At 38.3% G+C, this 20,380-nt stretch overlaps 1 protein-coding gene across 8 annotated transcripts in view; it reads right to left on the bottom strand.

Moving 5' to 3' along the window:
• The window catches only part of FRY (FRY microtubule binding protein), a 404,013-nt gene that overhangs the window by 177,254 nt on the left and 206,379 nt on the right, over positions 1-20,380 (bottom strand). For all 8 annotated transcript variants that reach the window (XM_070239478.1, XM_070239480.1, XM_070239479.1 and 5 more), the window contains one exon: positions 18,948-19,147. In XM_070239478.1, the coding sequence (XP_070095579.1) occupies positions 18,948-19,067 (120 nt within the window). In that variant the 5' untranslated portion in view covers positions 19,068-19,147. The remainder of the gene's footprint in view (positions 1-18,947; positions 19,148-20,380) is intronic.

Below are 20,380 nucleotides of genomic sequence, written 5' to 3'. Positions count from 1 at the left end.
CTTGAGTTCAGTGCCTCAATAAAATAACACACCTTTACACTAAGTTTTTCTTAACTGTTTTCATACAAACATGCTGTCTTAATCATATTCTTTGAAGATTTAGTTAAAACGTCACTTGCAAGATCAAGACCTTCCCCCACTTCTCCCTGGCAGAGTCATCTGTTAGTTGTCATGTGGCACTTTGTTTGCATCTATTCTTGTCAGCATTTCCACTGTGTTGTAACTTGTCTGTCTCCCCACACCCTTAGAACATAGTTAGAATTTATTATCAGGGTTTGTTAAATGACTAAATGTATCCCTATGCATTTGGAAAGACAGCTTTGGGCACAGAGAATCAAGTTCACATTTTACCATCCCCAAGACTAGCTTTGCATCAACATAGGTTTTATCAGTGTCAGGAGGTTTAAAAGTAGAGCTGGGGAAGAGAGTATCATGCTGGCTAAAAAGTAATGAGAAAACGAGAGAAGGAAGGGAGGAAGGAAGGTAGGAAGGGAGGGAGGAAGGAAGAGGGCAAGGAAGAAAAAATAAAGGAAGGAAGGAAGGAGAGAGAGGAAGAGACGAGAGGACGGAGGCAAACTTGTTCCATCTCAGAAGAGAGCCATCTGAAGGTGGGAGCCATCTACAGGAGGAGACCAGCCAGGCTGACGCCCACGCGAGGAAGGAGACCTGCAGAGCTGCATGGAATCCAAGGTCTGTAACAATCCAAGGTGGGCACGTGCAAGACACCCTGGTTCTCACAGAGCATTAAATAAGTAGTAAAGTGAAATTAACACAGAATAAACAATGGGCAGCTAAAGAAAAAGTAGAAATAGACTATGACAGAGGAGGCTCCAAACAATGGTCTCATTCATCCAATAAGAACAGTGTGTTTTTAAATTTTTAAAAAATTTGTCCTTGTTCTATATTTTAATAAAATTTTACTTTATACTTTTATACAATTTTACAATTATACTTTAATACAATTTTACTTATTTACTGAAAGTTCATTAATTGAATTGAATGACACACTTGTTTTTTAAAAATCATGAGAAACATAACGTTGGGGTGATGGATCCCAGGAAATTCTTAGTGGTCCAAAGTTAGCATTAGTGGGAGATGTCAGCCTGTGACTCAGCCTTGTCCAGAAGCTCCAGCTCACTGGGTGACAGTGAACAAAAGAGACGGGCAAACTGCAAACATGGGCACATCAATGGCTGCTGACAGCACAAAGCGCACACTAGATATTAGGTCCCTTCTGACGGAAGCAAACAATGTGAAATAGTCCTGACCAAAAAAAAAAAAAAAAGGAAATCAACCTTGAATCTGACCAAGGCTTTAGAGGCAATTTCCAACTTTTTGGGAAATACATGACTTAGGAAAGAGTTAGAGGAATATGTTACAAGATACCAAAAGGAAGTAACCAGTGAATCCAGATCAAAGGAAACTCTGAAGGAAAGAAAGACGTTACTTCAATGAATGACTTCTAAGGGAAAAAAATGAGAAATGGAGGGGGATCCTATTGACTTTTTTAAAAGGCTATTGCAATGTGGATCTTATTTGCATTCTGATTCAAATAATCTGTTAAAAGAAAGGATGACATTCATGAGACTATTGGCAATTTGAAAACTTATTGAATATTTGATGATCTTAATGGATTATTGTTATTTTTTTAGGTGTAGTAATAATATTGCATTTTTGTTTAAAAATGAATCTTTATCTTTTAGAGATGCATGCTGAAATAATTAGCAATGAAGTGATATGGTTTCTAGTATTTGCCTCAAATAATATTGGGGGAAGATACAGGGAGTGTGTAACAAATTGGCCATGAGTTGATAATTATTGAGGATGATCATACGGTGCATTCTGCTGTCTTACTACTTTAAGACATGTTTGAAATTCTCCATAAAAAACAAACAAAAAGTAAACACAGGAGAACACCACGCATCACTTCTATCATGGTTTAAAAAAAGTTTACAATGTCTCACTTATCAAGATGGCGTAAGCCACTTCTGAAAACCTATTTCAATAGCACTTATCCAACTTTTTATCTTTTCCTAATGGAGGCGCAGAAGGGACTCGCTCTCCATTTCTTCCCATGTACAGATAGGATCTGGGTAGCAAATATCCTGCCTACTGTGTGAGAAGCAAGACGCAGTTCTCAGCCTGTACTCTGGGCTTTTCTTTGAGTTTGCTCCCCCTGAATCAAAGAACACTGCTGTCCTGACCCCTTCGGGAGGGATTTTCTCCTGTCATGAAGAATCCTGCAGGGTTTCAAGCATTTCCATAGGAAAAGAGAAAGGTCCCTGTTTGTGCTTCTCACACCTTGGGAAGTCCAACCTCTCCCACCCTCCCTTAAGAAAATACAAACTCTAAAAGCTCTTTGTGTCCATACCTACCTAAGAAGAGCAGAGGGGGGCCACTGACTTCTACCTCAATTTTCAAACAATTTCAGTGTATACTAGCTACATGTTCACTTGACAGTGTTTCACACTAGGCCTCCCTGTATTCTTTAAGAGAAAAGATGGCCATACACGACAGGACACAGGCACTTAGACAAGTCTAGAGAGAGTTTTAAGTATCAAAAGGTGTTTTATTTGTGCGATGCAAGGGGCTTATTTAAGAAATCACTTTCTACTTCTGAATATTTAGTGGCCCAAAAGAATCTCAAATGTGCCCCACATAGGTAGGACTTCACTAATCTAAAAAGACCCAGATTATTACTGCTCCCAGAGATATTTCAATAAACAAGTAACCCAGCAATGCCACAAGAGTTAATATGAGATTATTCAATTTGCTAAATATGTCACCAGCCTTGCTTAAGATGCTACTGTAATGTTTTTTAATTATTAAAGCAATTGGATGGAGTAGTTCAGTGCACGGGCTTTGGAGTCTGAGAGATTTGAGTTTGAATCCTGGGTCCCTGATGTACAACATATAGATCTTACTTAACCTCTCTAAGCTTCAATTAACTTGTGGGTAAAATAAGGATAAATAATACAACCTACCTCACAGGTTGAAAAATGTACGGCGTAGAATACTCACTAATTCATAGTCATAACAATTATTAAAATTCCTTTTAACATAATTATTATTGGAATTACATAAGATTAAAATGTGTAACCTGTTTCATAATGTTCAGGAGCTGAAACTAAGTTCCACCTGTTTTCCCGGGGCAGTGCACACTCCCACTAACATTCATTAAAGCTTTAATTATAGCTTCCTGGAAGTGTCCAAGTATGGGTAGAAAGCTTTATTACAGAAAGTAGGAAAAAACATTATAGAGAGTAATTGCCCTTCTCTCTTTAAAAAAGCCTAACATTATTACAATGACTTTAATTCTTAATATGTAATTTAGAGAAAACCTTTTAATTTAATGGTGGGATGCCATAAAAATAACCAAGTTTTAAAAAAACAACCAGCAAACTTCTCAAGTCTCGAAACTTTGATTATAAGAACATGTTTACGTATAATTAACTCAGAGTTTTGATACCATCAGCAGTGAAATTTTATAATACGCATGTCTGGTCTGAATGGGGAACAAAGAATTTTCAGAACTGAGCTACCACAATCGGGATGTCTCTTCTTCCCTAGAACACGAGGCTGAGTAGTGAGCCGCCCCATCCCCATGGTGACAGTGTTCTTCAGGGCAGGGAGCTGTGGGCCGGACTGCTGAGACGCCACTGAAACATTTCATCTAGAACGATCAGTACATAGCGGCAGGCACCCTACTCCTTCTGAACCAAAGCAAGACAAGGTTCTAAATATCTTCATGTCCGACACATATTTTTCTCTTCAGATCTTATTTGTGCCAGCTGTGACCCAACTTTGGAAACAGATCTAAGGAGTCAGCCTAAGAACTCACAGTTCTGAATACTGATCATTTTTCTCTCCAAACGACTCCCCGACACGAGGTGCAATCAGGGACCCAGGGATCTGAATCATCCTGAAGACACAGTCTGGTCAGCTGATTGCCTGCAGGAATCACTGAACTTCTGGCAGAAGACTAAGTCCCCTTGATGCCTGCCTCAGTTTGTCCACAGGTACAAATGGACATCACCCCATGACGTCCTAAGTTTCTAGTAGAAATAACAAGCACTAGATAAAACCTTTGGAGATCTGCAGAAGAAGGGTGCTTATAGAAACAGATGAAACTGTATTTCCCACTTATTCTATTCAGTTACTAAAATGAATTTCCCTAAAGAATATACGCTGATAGTCACCCAAAATATTGGGGAAAAAATCCAAAGATCAAGAGAATGACAGAGAGAGTATTTCAAATCAGCAAGTAAGATACTGTGTGGTGCCCTACGATACGAAATGTGAAGGTAGATTCAAACCTGGAAGAATATTTTGGCACTTTTTTTAAAACTAAAAACTCTTGAGAGAATCTATCCTATTTGCAGCTGGCTTTTGCACATTTCAGTGAAGCCTATTTCTCTGCCAAATCTAACAGAGGCAAGTACAAATCCATTATTTGAACAGTGGAGGGGAAACTTCAATTAAATTCAGCTACAAAGTTAATCTTCATTTTAATTGAACAAAAGAGCAGCTCCCACAGGCTTCCTTTTTTTTTTTTAAACTACAGCAGCTATGAAGAAATGTAAGATACGACCTTCACTCATCTGTTTCTGGGTTACATTCTATTTTGCTGGTATTTTCAATTTTTTTGTCCTGATAACTGTCCCCACTAACTGTGCATGCTATGTCCAGTAGACATCCAGTACACGTGGATGGATCTTTCCCTGCCTCCTCCGGGACCCCGCTCCTTCAGCCAGCTCCTCACTCCCTCAAACGTCAACCTTCCCCTCTTTTGGCTCCTTTTCTCAGCTATCAGCATGCTTAGCCCTTCTCATCTTAGTGCCCAACTTGACCACATATCCACCTCTGGCTATTGTTTTCTTTCTGCCCCTCCTGCTCATCTTTAGCTCTCCATGGAGTGAATGGTCTACACATCCTGTCTTCCCTTCCTCCCCTATTCTTCCTTCAACTACCTGCAATCTGACTTCTCTGTCACCACTAAAAATAGTCTCCCCCCCGAGGCCCCAGTGACTTTGCAAATGACAAATGTGGTGGCCATTTTTCAATACTTTTCTTTTTGGACCTTTCAGTTGCAACGAGACACTATTGATTACTCTCTTCTTTCCACTGGAATCATTCCATCCCCCACTTTCTCTCCTCCTCCTTCTTTACACATCCCTTCCCTGTGTCCTTCATAGACTAATCTTTTTCCTTCAATGTTTATAGTCCCCAGGGCTGTCCTTGGGGACTCGAAATCAATCATGTTCTCACTTATCTTTTGGCACCACTAACACATTACACACACATACTCACCCTTCTCAGACCCAACCAAACCACCTCTGATCAAAAAATCCCACTTTTCCTTCAAGCTTCATTTATTCCTCCACACTTTCCCTGATCACTCGGATAAGAAGTGGCAGCCCAGTCTGACTCTCCAATAGCTCTAGTGGTGTTCCCTAGTTCTTACCTAACCAACGTCATCCTACTTCTTCATGTACACATCATTTCCCAAGTAGATTAGAGCTTGGACTTTGAAGTCAATAATACCAGGATTTGAGTCAGGGCATTAACCCTAACTAACACCTTTGGTAAGTTTTATTACATCTCTCATGTTCAGCTTCTCTGACTAAAAATTAAGGAGGCCACGAGGGCAGCAGTTTAGAGCAATGATCCCAGACTTAGATGGTCTGTGTTGAACATCAGTTCCACCACTTACTGTGTGACTTTTGACAAGTCGTTTAACCTCTATGTCTCAGCTTGCTTGCATGTGAAGTGGGGTAGTAATAGCAGCTACCTCATGATGTTGATGTGAAGATTAGGTGAGTTAATATTATTCAAGTATTAAGAACAGTGCCCGGCACTCAGTAGGCACCGTATAAACATGAACTGTTATTATTGTTATTACCCACTTTCTAGGATTAATGAGAAGATCAGGGTGCCTGACACATGATAAATAAGCAAAAATAGTAGTTATTCTTACAAAAGTCTGTCCTATCCTTCTTTGTGTAGTGTATAACCTCAAGTACAATCACTTGCTCTTGGAAGTTGGAAAGTGCTATCTATCTGTCGGTCTGTCTGTCTGTCTGTCTATGTATCTATCAGTAAGCTACTATCAGAAATTCCTTATAAAATATACATTATTACAATCAATAGCATGATGTTTAGAAATCAACACTTGTGCTGGTGAAAACTATACTCAAAAAGTATTTGTTGACCCAAATGCCCATCAAAATATGACTAAATGAGACACATTGTGGTATATACATTACATGCAATTCTGCTCAGCAATAAAGATGAATGAATTACTGATAAACAATAAAAAATGGATATACCTCAAATACACTATGCTGAATGAAAGAAATTGGACACAAAAGAGTACATACTGTTTGGCTTCCATTTATGTGAAATTGTAGAAAACAGAAATTAATCTATACACAGATCAACAGTTGCCTGAGGCCAGGGGTGGTGGTGTGGGCCGTCTGCACGGGGGCACAAGGGAACTCCTGGGGATGTTGGAAATGTCTGTATCCGGATCATGGTGGTGCTGACACAGGTGTATACATTTGTCAAAATGCATCAAACTGTAGATTTAAAATCCCTGTTAACTGTATGTAAATTACACTTGAATAATATTGATTTAAAATAAAACTTTTCATTGAATGAATGAAAAGAATCCCTAATCTGTCTGAAAGGCATTTATTTTCTTGGAGTCCACAAGGGAGGAGTGGAGGCAAGTCTGATAGTAATGATCTAGCTTTAGGAACGGGGAATCACTGCCCAGTCCCCATCCTCTGTTGCCATAGCTAGGCCATCCTGAGTATAACATGGCAGTTTTTACCTTAGAGGAGCTCATAATACGTTATGCAGCCCACTGGGAATCCCAGAAAACCTTGGGCAAGTGGGTATGCATGAAGCCACTGAGCTGATATTTATGAGGTAAGACATTGATCCCAATGTACTGGCTGGGAATCTCTGGAACTAGAACGTCTTGACTGACCAATTCAGCATGTACGGGGTATTATTTAGATGGGAAGGAATGAATGATACACATTTTCTACAAGCCTTCCTAGCCTAGTGCCTCTCAGGGTGCTACTGACAGGTAGGAAGCTTACACTGGAGAGTAAAGACCACCTCCCTCAGGGCTGCAGAGCTGTGTCTTCTTGGGTGGACTCTGTTCTCACATTAATGTCACCTGAAGCAGAGCTAGAACCCTGAGTGAAGGGAGATGCTGCCATTCCTGAATCAGAATTTGGCTAATGCACATGGGTAAGCATTTTCATTTCTGTTCAAGCTCTACAGTCCATATATATCTTGAATTTTTGTTTTCTACATGAGATGAAAGAGGCAATTTCAAAGCAGCATCTTCTTCATGATTACCATTATATAGTATTTATGACATAACCAAATTTATGCAGCCAAACAAAACTTCTCAGTTAAAACTTAAATGATCCAGTTACTTTAAGAAAAAAAGTTTTGGTTTTCTGGCAAAATAAAAGGAAAATGCCACGGGGTAAAGAATAGATATATAAGTAAATAAAATCTAATTACCTACTCTATCTTTTACAGTACCATTTCAGGCAATGTTCTGGAATTAGATAGTAGTGAAGATTGCACAACTTTGTGAAAACACACTTTAAAGGGTGAACTTTATGGTATGTGAATATATGTGAATATATCTCAATAAAGAAAGCAATACATACATTTTATGTCAATCAAAAATATTTAAAGATTATAGTACCTGACTTTATTTTTGTTGTCTTTTCTTGGGAATAGCTCTGAATCACCTTGGAAAATCCTACTAGAACATTCCAGCCCCACCTCCCCCAAACTTATGTGATTACAACCTATGAATCGAGTAGAAATCCACGAAGGCATCAGGAAACACCATCAAATGGAATACTGTATTTTAAGAAATCATTTAAGTCAGAGAGTACTAGATATATACGGAAGCAACAACCAAAAATACTTAATAAAACGTGCCATTATTGTTAGCATGACTTGTGGCAATCAAGACTCATGCTGGTTAAAATTACTACAACACTACAGTAAAGACTGCTGCTGTCTAAAAATGTATTAATGACTTTCAGGAATGTCAAAGTGCACGATGCTGTGTGGAAACAGCAATATTATATCATAGTGAGGACAAGAATGGGCTTCAGTGCTTATTACTATGATATGTGACTGAACTTATTTTTATTGGCATTTTCTGTCACTTTAAAATGACATATTTTCAAAGAATCTTTTGTGTTAAAAATGATGTCTCTATAAATAGTAAAAAGAGGCATATAATCAGAAAAAAACTAGATTGAAAATAACTTGAGGAATAACCTTCTACTGGGTTTGTATTCTCAAAAAGAAGGAACCCTGATAATCTTCTCATAAAGTCACTGGACATGAAAATCATGGTCTTATCCATAGATGAATTGAATTGGATACTATCAAGTTGAAGTAAAAAGTCCTTTGATTTTTTTTTATTACTTCATGATACTTTTCATTTCGTTTATTTGCTATAGAGTTCAACTGAACTTTTTCTATCATGGTACAGTAAATTCCATTTCACAGCTGAAAAAAATCCCATTTAATAGTCATAAAAGAAACGCTTTTCATTTATATGATTCCAAGCATATTCATAATATGGAAAACAAACTTTAAGTTGAACAGTGTACCAAAAAAAAAGTTCGTGAGCTCATCTGCAAGTTTACTTCACTGAGCAGCTAAATGAAATCTTCCAATAATTGTGTCCGGTTTTAGCTACTAACAACATTTTGTTTCTGGGTTAGGGTGAGTTTTCAGATTTCTGGTGAATGTCCTTGTAGATTTAATAAGGGATGCCAGGCTGAGCTGCTTTGCTAAGAAATAGCTATTTTAACAGTTATTTATGTATTTATAATTTGGAAAATAAGCCAGTATTTTGTCAAGTGTAATAAATATTCTCCATCTGAGCACAACTGTTTCTTAAGTCTCCTCCCAGGACTGCATTACTTTGATTCTATCACTATACTCAACAGGGAACTAGATCTAGAAATTATTTTTATTCTCTTTATATTTCCTTTATTAGGTTTGTTGAAGCAATAGAATCCTCTACTTAAAGAGGAGTTCAGCCAAAAAGACTAGCTGGATGTCCTTCTGGGAAGGTGACTTGAATCCACAGTGCAGAGAGACATGAAAACTGCTGTTGCTACTATTTACACATCCTGGTTTTTTTTGTTTTTTGTTTTTTTTTGCTGAGGAAGATTAGCCCTGAGCTAACATCTGTGCCAATCCTTCTCCACTTTATATGTGGGTTGCCACCATAGAATGACTGACAAGTGGTGTAGGTCTATGCCCAGTATCCAAACCTGCAAACCTGGGCTGCCGAAGCAGAGTGTGCCAAACTTCACTATGCCACTGGGCTGGCCTCTGTTTACACATCCTTAGTCAAGAGATAGTTAACATTTGGTTAGTATAGGAAGACTGGAATATACAACAGTGCAGAAAAACCATCACCTTGCAGATTTGGGCATGATAAAATAGCACGTGTTGAGATTAGTGAATGGCTATCAGGCTATGAGCAAGACTAATTAAAATAGGTTTTATGACGATCTGCCATATAAAGATCCAAACTTAATGAGGGGGAGTAATTCTGTCCTTCAACCAGTGCAGCACAATTTCCTAATTCACAAATTCCTGAAATATTAAAGACTCCTGACAAAAGATCTGATATTTTCTGATATCTACAAGTCTGCAGACACCTCAGGTATCTGAAGAGATGAAACAGAAGACTATGGCTGAATATTCACATCTCTACAGGGGCCAGAGGTAAAAAAAGAGAGAAAGCTTCTTTACAACTACAAATAGACTGTATCCTAACCTTAGTCGGTTAGCTCTCATCAGAGGAAACAGGCGTGAGTATGTATTTCACTTGCCAAAGGCTTTGCTTAATTTGAGCCTCAATCAAATTCATTAAAACTACTAGAACAACTCATCGTATATAGTTTGGTGGTGGCAGGCCACCAGTGTCATTATTATAGCACAGTGTCCTGCTCAACTTCACGCTTAACCGGAGAGTTGTCCTGATGCCAGCCCTGTGACATCAGCACCCAGGAGGACCTGGAAGCCTGAGACACAGGGCCTAGGAACAAAGGTTTGTCAACAGACGTTACTGCCTGAACCTACAACATTAGCGTGCAGTAATGTTGTCATTAGCTAATTGCTTAGCCTTTCAATGTTTGTGCCAGCTGGCCATGACTGATGTTTGTACAGGCTTGGTCTTAAGGCATGACACAGTTCATTACAAGTCACGGTGTGTGATGCAATAGAGATTGGTATCCTGGATTCTTCAAAGACTTGCAGACCAAGAAAATATTTTGTGTTACTTCTCATTTACTTTTAGCCTTACATTAAAACAGAAATTCCCTTAATTGTTTCTTTTATGTCAGCAAACCAGCTAGATCATGTTATGTTATTGTTAAGACTCCATTCCAGCATAACACAGTTAGCATCTTTATGAGTAAGTGTGAACACAGGTGTGAATCTGTGCTCCAAGCTCAATGCAGGGGTAATATCAGAAAGATCCTGCCTGTATCTTGTCCATTAATTATTCTGTAAGCAGGAGCTATCAAAGATCAAGCAATCCCAATAATAAAACCCTCCCATTTTCACATCACTTTTCATCATAAAAATGTTTTTAAATAACAGAACGTTAGAGGAAGGCAAGCACTGCTTTCTTGCTCATAGTCTCTACTAAAGGACAAGATGAAAGTTAAGTGTTTTCTTCTTTTGAAGTTATGTTGACTTTTTCCTTTTTCCAGGTTTCAATCACAGTCAAAAGGAAATAAATTAACTGCTGTCCAAGTAATTCTTAAGCAAGCTAGAGTTATTCTTCCTGTTGACACTTTAGGCTGATAGACTGTAGATCCAGATGAAATTCTTGGCCCAATACCCGAGTTAGCGTCTACTGCAGCTCCTTGCAGGGACAATGGAAGCTTAACCCAGGGTAGGATCACTAAGACATGACTTACACACTCACCGATGTGGAGAGTTAGTGCTTATATTTCCTTTGTTATGTACGTTGGAGCTAAAACTGGACCTGACTGTTAACATTTCGTAGAAGAGTAAACAATGATGGATCACATTTAAGTGACTTTGTCAGAAGCACAGGCTAGTGCCAAGGCTGTGAGGAAAAACCAAGTTTCTTGTCTATTGGCTAAATTATAGAAAGGAGGGTGGACAAAAGAGGCATCCTGAGAAGTGCAATTGAAAATCCTTGAAGATACAAATTTGGATTTATAAGACAAATAAGTTCTGGGGATGTAATGTACGGCATGGTGACTGTAGTTAATAAGACTGTATCATATATTTAAAAGTTGCTAAGAGAGTAGATCTTAAAAGAACTCATCACAAGACAAAAATTTGTAACTATGTGAGGTACTGGATGTTAACCTTTATTGTGGTAATCATTTTGCAATATATACGTAAATCAAATCATTATATTGTATACCTAAAATGAATGCAATGTTATACATCAATTATATCTCAATAAAATAGGAGAAAAAAAGAAAAATCAATAATCAATTTGATCTGATGACTAACTGTAAGAGAATTAGATATTTCTGCCCCCCAAGATTTCAACAAATGTAAACATATGAATGAAAAAAAAAAAAGAAAATTCTTGAAATTTTCTGCACTTGTTTCACTTAGTTGAATAACTCAGCCTTTCCCATTTTGGGCCATTGGCTTCCCAGTGTAATCCGGCATGATGATGTTCTTACATGTCTCTGAGATCCCCACCCTCAAGAACCTGTGAAGTTTCCTCTTGGAAAGACTTTGAAAACAATTTTGGTGGACTCACTTCAAATCCCTGGTTTCATTTCCTAGGTGCTTAACCCAGCTTTGGCTGTGCCCCTCTCATTGCCAAGGAAGGGTTCAGGACAACCATTCAACAGTAATAGTGAATGGCAACGGCAGGCATACAATCGCCCTGCTCAAGCCTCCATTCCTTTGGAATGAACACAAAGGGAAGAAGCACCAAGCTGACCTCCAAAGAAATCTACCAGAAGATTTGCTAAGTTGATACTAGTTCCTTGGTGACAAAGAGGATGATGATGACAATGATGATGATGATGACTAAGCACTTAGGAGGCACTAAGGATTATATCAAGTGCTCCACACATTACCTCTAAACCTCTCAACCACTCTATGAGCTGGGTTCTATAACTTCAATTTTGCAAATGAGAAAAAAAGGAGATTGACTGGCTGGCCCAAGGCCACAAAACACTAAAGAGGTGGAATCAAGATTCAAATCCAGATCAGGCTGAATGAAAAGTTGTTTTGTCTTCAGCTTTATCTTTTCTTGTCCATTAAATCCACAAAGTCAAGATTACGGGTGCTCTTGAATTTTGAAAAGCTGGAAGTCTTGTTTTTGGAAAAGAGTTTATTGAGAAGGTAATTGCCTGCGACTACAGTGACAGATGCCATATAAATGGAGAGATTCATGGATAATGAGAGCATATCTGAGACTCTGCCCAACTGCAAAGAGTCGACCTGACTCTCCTCCTCACATATTGCTGGGGCGAAGCAGGGAGCAGGTGACTATACCAATGAATAATGAGGTATCCTTAGATGCCCCAAGGCAGAGGGCTGAGAATCAATGTCTCTTGTACTCAGCAGATTGTAGGGCATTCATCTGCTGAGTACGAAGGACAGAACAAAATCCTTATTATCAGTTTAAAGGTTGGCAAGATGACCCTAGGAAACACACAGGTTCCTACAGAGACATTCCTTTTAAGCTACTATATTGTTTCTTTCATCCATTCATCTACCTATCTACCCACTCAATCATTCAAAAAACATTTACTGTCCCCTATATGTAAAGCAGTGTCCTTGACATGGGGACATGGGGTGTGTATTTGTGTGTATGTGTGTCAAGATGAATCAGATACAAATATTGCCTCTAAGGCATTTACAGACATTCAGTACAGTGTTTCTTCAACTTAAAAAAAAAATCTATGCCCCTCCTCTCAACTCATCATAAAAATACACATTTTACACTATGGTGGTACGCATATACATGACTGAAAGTTTCACAAAACAACTTTTACCCTTAAAACCTACAATATACTCTGATATTTTCTATTCTAGTCTATTCTAATACTCCAATTCAATGAATACAGTATAGTTTGCTTGAGCAAATGATAGGGTGGTTCAGATAAAGTAGAGATTTACAGGTATGTGCCCACATCTGCATGATTGTGTGGAGTCAGCAGGGAAGAAAGCAAGTAAACCTTTTCAGATGATGAGGTATTTGAATTGGTCCTTGAAAGACAGGCAGGATGAAGAGGTGAGTGCATTCCAGGAAGAGGGGGAAGTATGCATACATGCATGGTGGCAGGCAAGCACAGAATTGAAACACGGGTTCATAAATGTATATGGGGGAAGTAAGACAGGTTTTAGCCAAATCAAGGAGTGAAAGGATGTGAAATGAAGGTTTTGAACAAGGGAATGAAAGGAACAGGGCTTTATCCAGGGAAGATTCATCAGACAGGATCAGAAGAGGAAGAACTGGTGATAATCCCCTCACTCTTCCTCTTACCACTTTGTGAACACCCCACCCTGCCATGGGAACTTCTGCCTGCACACAAGTCTCACAGTGAAAAGGCCCACCCTGGCCTTATCTGCATGAGAAGCAAACCAAAAATTCTGCAGAGGCCTTGGAAGGATCATAGACTAAGGTGACCCCAAATCTCACATGCTACAAACACTTGGAAATGCTGAATAGATTATAAGATTTCTTAAAAACACAGAAATGAGTTCTCAAGAAAGGGAAAGGGAAGTGAAAAAGAGGAAGAGATGAGGTGATGTAGTGGCTGCAGAGGGAGAGAACTACGGGTTCATATTCTAGGGGCTTTTTTTGTTGTCCACTTGGGGACAGGAAATAAAGCTGTGAGCCCTGAGAGGTGAGACATTGGAAATAAGGCGCTTACATAAAGGCTGGTCCTAAACAATGAAACAATGGACTAGGGAAAAATCTACCCACTGGCACAGGAAGATGAAAAGATATTCCAGTGATCTCTGCTGGGTTTTAGGTAAAAACGACAATATCTACAAAACAAAATCCTCCCCAAGAATTTGAAGGAAGCTTAAGTCTTATATGAGTTTTCAGTTTACATTATATCACATTTCAGGTGCAAAAACTCCCAAATTAAGAAATTAACATAATATTTGGCCTCAGACAGTGATAATTCTGGGATAACAGAAAGGCACACAAGCAAAAGCATGCTGGAGCAACACTCCCACAATCACGGCTGCAAGGAAGACATGGAAAAACAAGCCTCATTAAAGAACTCACAAAGAAAAATTTCAAAGTACCTACACAAACAATTCACTATAAGCAAGAGTTATCAGACACAACAAGCAGAAGTATAGGCCCCCAAACATTGATATAATAGAAGAATCTAAAAAACACCATAAAAAAATGTATGTTTAAGGTGATTGAAGACATAAAATAAAAATTGTAAAGTTACGAAAGGAATAAAATACAGCTAAAAAAACCCACCTAAATAGATTTTAAAAGAGAACCAAACAGCACTTCCGGAAATAAAAAATATAGTCATCAAAATTATAATTTTTGATGGGCAGGTTAAACAAAAGATTAGACATAGCCCAAGGGAGTATTAAGGAATTGAAGATAGACCTGAGAAAATTACTCAGAATCCGGTAGAGAGAGACGAAGAGGTAGAAATAATAAAAGAAGGGTAAAAAGTTATGCAATATAGCACAGGAAGGCCCAATAAACATCTAACAGGAGTGCGAGAGAGAGAGCAGAGTAAGAGTAAGAACAGCAATTTCCAAATAAGTAATGGCTAACTATTTTCCAAAACTGATGAAAGATCTAAATCCTCAATTCCAGAAGCATGAGAGTCTCAAACAGAAAAATAAAAATAAATCCACATCCAAACACAATGGATTGAAACTGCAGAACGCCGAAGACAGAGAGAAAAACCGTAAAAGCAAACAGGGAAAAAAGAAAATAATCCACAAAGTAATAACAAATCACCAAATCACCAAATACTTTTCAACAAATAACCAAAGACTTTTCAACAGCAATGACAGAGGCAACATAGTGACACATATCATCAGAAGTCTCAAGGGAAAATAAACGTCAACCTAGAATTTCATTCCCAGCTGAAATATCACTAAGAATTGGGAAAGAAATAGGGCATCTTAGATAAACAAGATTGACTGATTTATCACCCACTAACTCTTACTTAAAAAACTACACAAAAATACACTTTAAGAGAGGAAAATTTAAACTATAGGGAAGCAGTAAAAGGTAAGAAGGAAAAGCATCCATTATATTATTTTCTGTACTTTTTCTGTTTTAAAATAAAAACATAAAAAATACAGGTGACCCAATTTAGCTTGTTTACAACATTTTGCTGGGGAAAGGCAAAATAGTGGTAAGAGAAGACAAGAACAGATGCTATCAAGTGTCCCCTTGAAGCAACAAAAATAGAATAAAATTATTGACTTATCCATAAATATTAATAAATATGACCTGAGCATCTTTTGGGTACAAAGAACAATCCTGCTGAACAAGTGAAAGATGTTTACAAAGAAAAAAGTCTAGAATTTGATTTTGATAGAACATTTTTGTTTCTTGTTCCTTTTTTTCTTAATTAAAGCTAGCTATTTAGATATTGGAAATTCATAAATAAAACTTTAAATTAGTGTTGTATGTATAGTTGATCCCACACAGCCTGTTTAACTGGGGTAGAAATGTAGAATTCTGAAGGATTCAGTCCTTTAAAAACAAAACTGAAAAATACAGATTCTTTAGTAGCTCCATAAATAATAAATCTATACTTTCAAATTTTTGAAAATTCCCCTTGCCACTCTCATATAAGTTTTAATTATATTAAAGACAACAGAACACAATTTTGTGATTTGATACAAACCCACGTAAGTTCAGGCTTTTAAAGGATTCAGTGTCTTTCTAAATGAAGCTGATTCAGCAAGAGAAATAGTAGGAGACATTGATTGGAATTCACTTCAATGTGCTATACATACATCAGAAATAACACCTCTTGTTATGCTACAGAACAAAACACCAAATGCACATTTACAATTTTAGAATCGAGTAATAAGCCATAGAATCTACCCACATTTATTGTTCCAGAAGTAAACAAATACAAGGACAAAACATTACCAAGCATTTTTCAGCAGACAAGAAATAGATATAGTCCGGAAGCTTACATCTCTGCCAAAAATTATAAGGGAATAGTCTCTTTTTATAAAAAGCAACAATGTTAAAAATTGGTTGAAGGCATTTTTTCAGCTATAAACATAATGTCCATCTATGTGGCCATCAGCATCTTGTAGTCTCTCTCAGCCTAGGCACACAATGCAGATTTGCTGATGAAGAGGACTTATACATTTTCTTTTAAATTTTTCTTGTTCAGGGACATTTAAGTCACCTCACAGAAAGGAGCACATTGTCTAACTCTAATTAAAAGAACGCTGTGGCGCATGCTAGTTTTTCAGACATAATGCTTACTCCAAGAAGGAAAATGCCACCAAACAAATTCCAAGCTGAGTAAAGATAAAAAAGTTAAAGCCAAACTATTTTACTTCACAGATTCTTAAATAACAGTATTTAGACTATTATTTTGGAAACAGGGATGGCTCAAAAGGTGTCAGGACCTACATAGCCTAATAAGCGCCTCCTTCAACTTTTGTGCAACTTCCCAGTTCCTCAGAAAAATTCACCAAGATACAAAATGTCAGAGAGCCCTGACCTACCATTTTTGCACTTTTCTACTGTAAAGGAGTGAAAGGATTCTTCACTGTGCCTGATAAAGTTAATTCATATTATCAGGACCTACAAAATGGAGGCTGCCCCAGTGACTGGGCCCACGTCACAAACCTACATCAAAGTGAGCCTGCACTTAGGGGAAGCAGCTGTCAAGGAAAACTAACACACACCAGTCCCAGGGGTCCAACTCAGCTTAGCTGGCTCCCCTTGCCCTTGAACAGGACCCGCTCGCCTTATAAGGAAATCCCTGACCCCCTAGCCAATCATGCCCTGTTTCCGAGTTGCCTCTTCTAACTCTCTATAAAACACGCTCTTGCCCCAAATCCCCTGGGAACTGTGCTCCACTGCTTGTGATGCTCTGTACCTCCCCAATCCAGGGATTGTTTTCGCTTGAATAAAAGGACATCAAACTCGTTAGTAAACTGTTTCAGTTTTGTCTTTGACATGCCTTACCACCCTCTCCTCCTTAAACTCCCCCATGCCCTCTGGAGCCCAGGTGGCTTCCCACCCTCCACCGGGAAAGGGGAGTCCGGGCTGTCTCAGCATCTCACAAGGAGATCAGAGGTTTCCATGGATCAGTGCTGTTTTGGGCAATGGGAATTTGTGTACATGACTTTTGGCTGACTCAAGTTACAGGACAGCCCTGTGTTGGTTTGTTTTAAGAAGTTAAAGAAGGTATCTTTACATGAAGACGACCATGCAAAGACTGGCAATAGAGTGTAGATTGGTTCAGAGGTGGCCTCTGAAGTCACCCAGCTTGAATTCAAACTAATATTGTGTGACCTTGGGCAATGACGTTACCCTCTCTGTGCCAAATTTTCCCATCCGCAAATGGGGATATAAATACTACCAACCTCAGGTCACTGTGAAGATTAAAGGAGATCATAAGTTAAGCACAGGGCCTGGCACACAGTAAGTACTCCAGAAAGATTCGCTATTATTAGTAATAAGAGTAGTAGTAACGTAAAAACATGAGTGAATGGAAAAAAGGTACTATACTAAGTTTAATTTAAATGTTTAAATCATTAAACATTTTGTGTTACACTGCAAAACCAAGAAACATTTCCATACTAAGAAATTAGAATTCATAAAGATAATCTCCATTGAGCCAATAAAAACTTTAAAATGCAAAGTTTGTAAGTTTTAGGTAGCCACACACTCAACAAATATTTTTGAATTTTAATTCCCCAACCTTAAGTTGTGATTCTTATAAAGGTTATTTTTAACAGATGATGTTGAGAGATGTTTTAGAGACTTGTGTTATGGGCTCAAGAACATTACATTTAATTATTTTAAGCTATGATGCTGTAAAGCAAAACCCAGACTGTCTTCTCATGCCCCAGTGTCCTCACAGGGGGGACAAGGCCCTGCTTCATAGAAAGAACTGAGTCTCTCTGAGTTCCTTTCCTTTTCTCCTATTGTGTGTGCCCACTCGAAGGTCAGAAAGCAAGTAATCTGAAACTACCAATTGGATTTTCCCCCTTCTTGACTGTCCTTTTGAGATTCAGCCCTCTGTCTTCAGAGCCCTTGTTAGGCAATTAACCGATACTCGCCTTATTTTGTAGCAGAATCATCTGCAAAGAAACATACTGACATCCAAGGGCATTATCTGTCTAACAAGGGACCTGAAGGTAGTGAGTCAAGAATTTCCTGTCTTCCAGCTTCAGAAATTGAAGTGGTGTTTCTCAGTGATTCATGAGGAAACTTCCTCAGACAATATGTCACTTAGACCACATGCTCTCAAACTGGGAGTCCAGGTAGCCACTGGAAGAACAATAATTTTGTTTTCTAATTTACTTTAAAAATAAGACAAAAGATTTTGACCAAAGTACATATACATAGCGAGACTCTGAAGACAGTTTTTCAATGATTAATACTTCTTATTGTTAAATTATGCTTATTAGTCCTAAATGTCATAGTGAAGCATCCTACTGAATTGGATTCGTTGAGGACTGTTTTAAAGTTCTCAACCCTCAATTTTTTTTTCTTAAATCAGAAAACTTAACTATAATCTTTAAAAAATTGCCTATGGTATCCAAAAAAAAACCCTTTGGAAATTAGGGGAAAAGCGATCCATCCTTTCTTAGAGCTGTAAAATCTACTATATTCAGTGGAAAGATGAATTTAGAAAGAAGTAGAGTTCTTGGGGCCTACTTACCAGGGGTTCCGCCATAATGATGCGAATCTTGCGCTCAGCCTGAGTGGTGAAGTTGACAAATAAACTCTTGAGGACATATTCTCCTGGTTTGCTGTCTGGGTCCACACTGATGGGTAACATGGTTGGCGGCCCTTTCTCCCGTTGTGTGCCAGAAACAGGTGGAACCGGAGGCTTGATATAACCGTTGCCAACTGGAGAAGCTGAAAAATAGAATGGGTATTCTTACTGGCTGAACATAACGTGATAAATATTCAGATTGGCTGTGTTAAACCATAAATATAAGGATATGAGTCATATCAAGGATGCTGCACTTAATTTCATAACCTAGACTTATTCTTTAGGAATGGTATCAGAATAGAATTATTTTAATTACATTATGTTCGCATTGTGCCATATTTGATAGTCTCGAAACACTTCTGGTTACCACGCTGCTTTAGGTAAATTATGTTGAAAGTACACAATATAGCTGACAAATCTTACAATACTTAAGATGTTTTTGATCTCTTTTTTATGCTCCAGGGAAATGGCCTAAGAAAATGTATATGGAAAAAAAGATTTCTTGTCCAGGTTTTCCTAACGGCCAAGAGCTCTCTGGCTTCTGTGCTTCATGCTAATAATAGAAAAGACTCTGGGGTCATCCCTTCCAGAAGTCTCCAAGAACCAATTTTCAGAAGCCCCGCTGGCTCTTGCTCCAGAAAGGGATGCACCTCTTGAGAGAGAAAAGGCTCAGGCAGTGCCTCGAATATGCCATCCAAGGCGTGGGTTTACCCTTTCTCTCATCATCCTTTGGTTCAAGCTTGGATGGCCCTCCTCATCCTTTATAAAATGTGCAGATTCCCTACTTGGATTAGATCTTGAAAAAAGTCAGCAATGAGGGTCTCCAGCGAGTGGCCTCCATTCAGAATGCAACAGACAACCATTTTCTTTAGATTGTTACAGAAAAGACATTTATTCATCAATGAAAATTTCATGTTTCTCTACTTTTTACTGTGCTTGGACATGTCCAATGCTAACATGGACTACCCGCTTCCACCTAAGTACTTATAAGATGGTCAGTTATCAATATCCAACGAAAGAAATATTAAGAGTAAGTGGGCTTAGGAGAGACGTATCAGAAATGCTGAGGACAGGAAAGACTTTCAAAGGAAGATTATATAGTTTTGGGTGACTGGATACAGAGATTAAGGAAAAGAGTAAAGACAAAAGTGGATTTCCAGTTTGGACACTGGTTTGGATATAAAGGAGAATGGTGGTATCACATTGATAATAAAGGAGGAATAAAGTTCTTCTTGAAAGCTCAACACTCTTTTTAAACTATAAATGAATTCAAGGCTTCTCTTACCTTCTTCCTATGCTGAGCCAAAGTCTGAGGGAGCCATGCTAAAGTTTTATTTACTTTATTGAACTATAAACATGTCCCCACCTTATGTTGT

This window comes from Equus caballus, chromosome 17 (assembly GCF_041296265.1).
Source record: "Equus caballus isolate H_3958 breed thoroughbred chromosome 17, TB-T2T, whole genome shotgun sequence".
Classification (NCBI taxonomy): Eukaryota; Metazoa; Chordata; class Mammalia; order Perissodactyla; family Equidae; genus Equus; species Equus caballus.
This window is presented reverse-complemented; position numbering and strand designations above follow the sequence as displayed.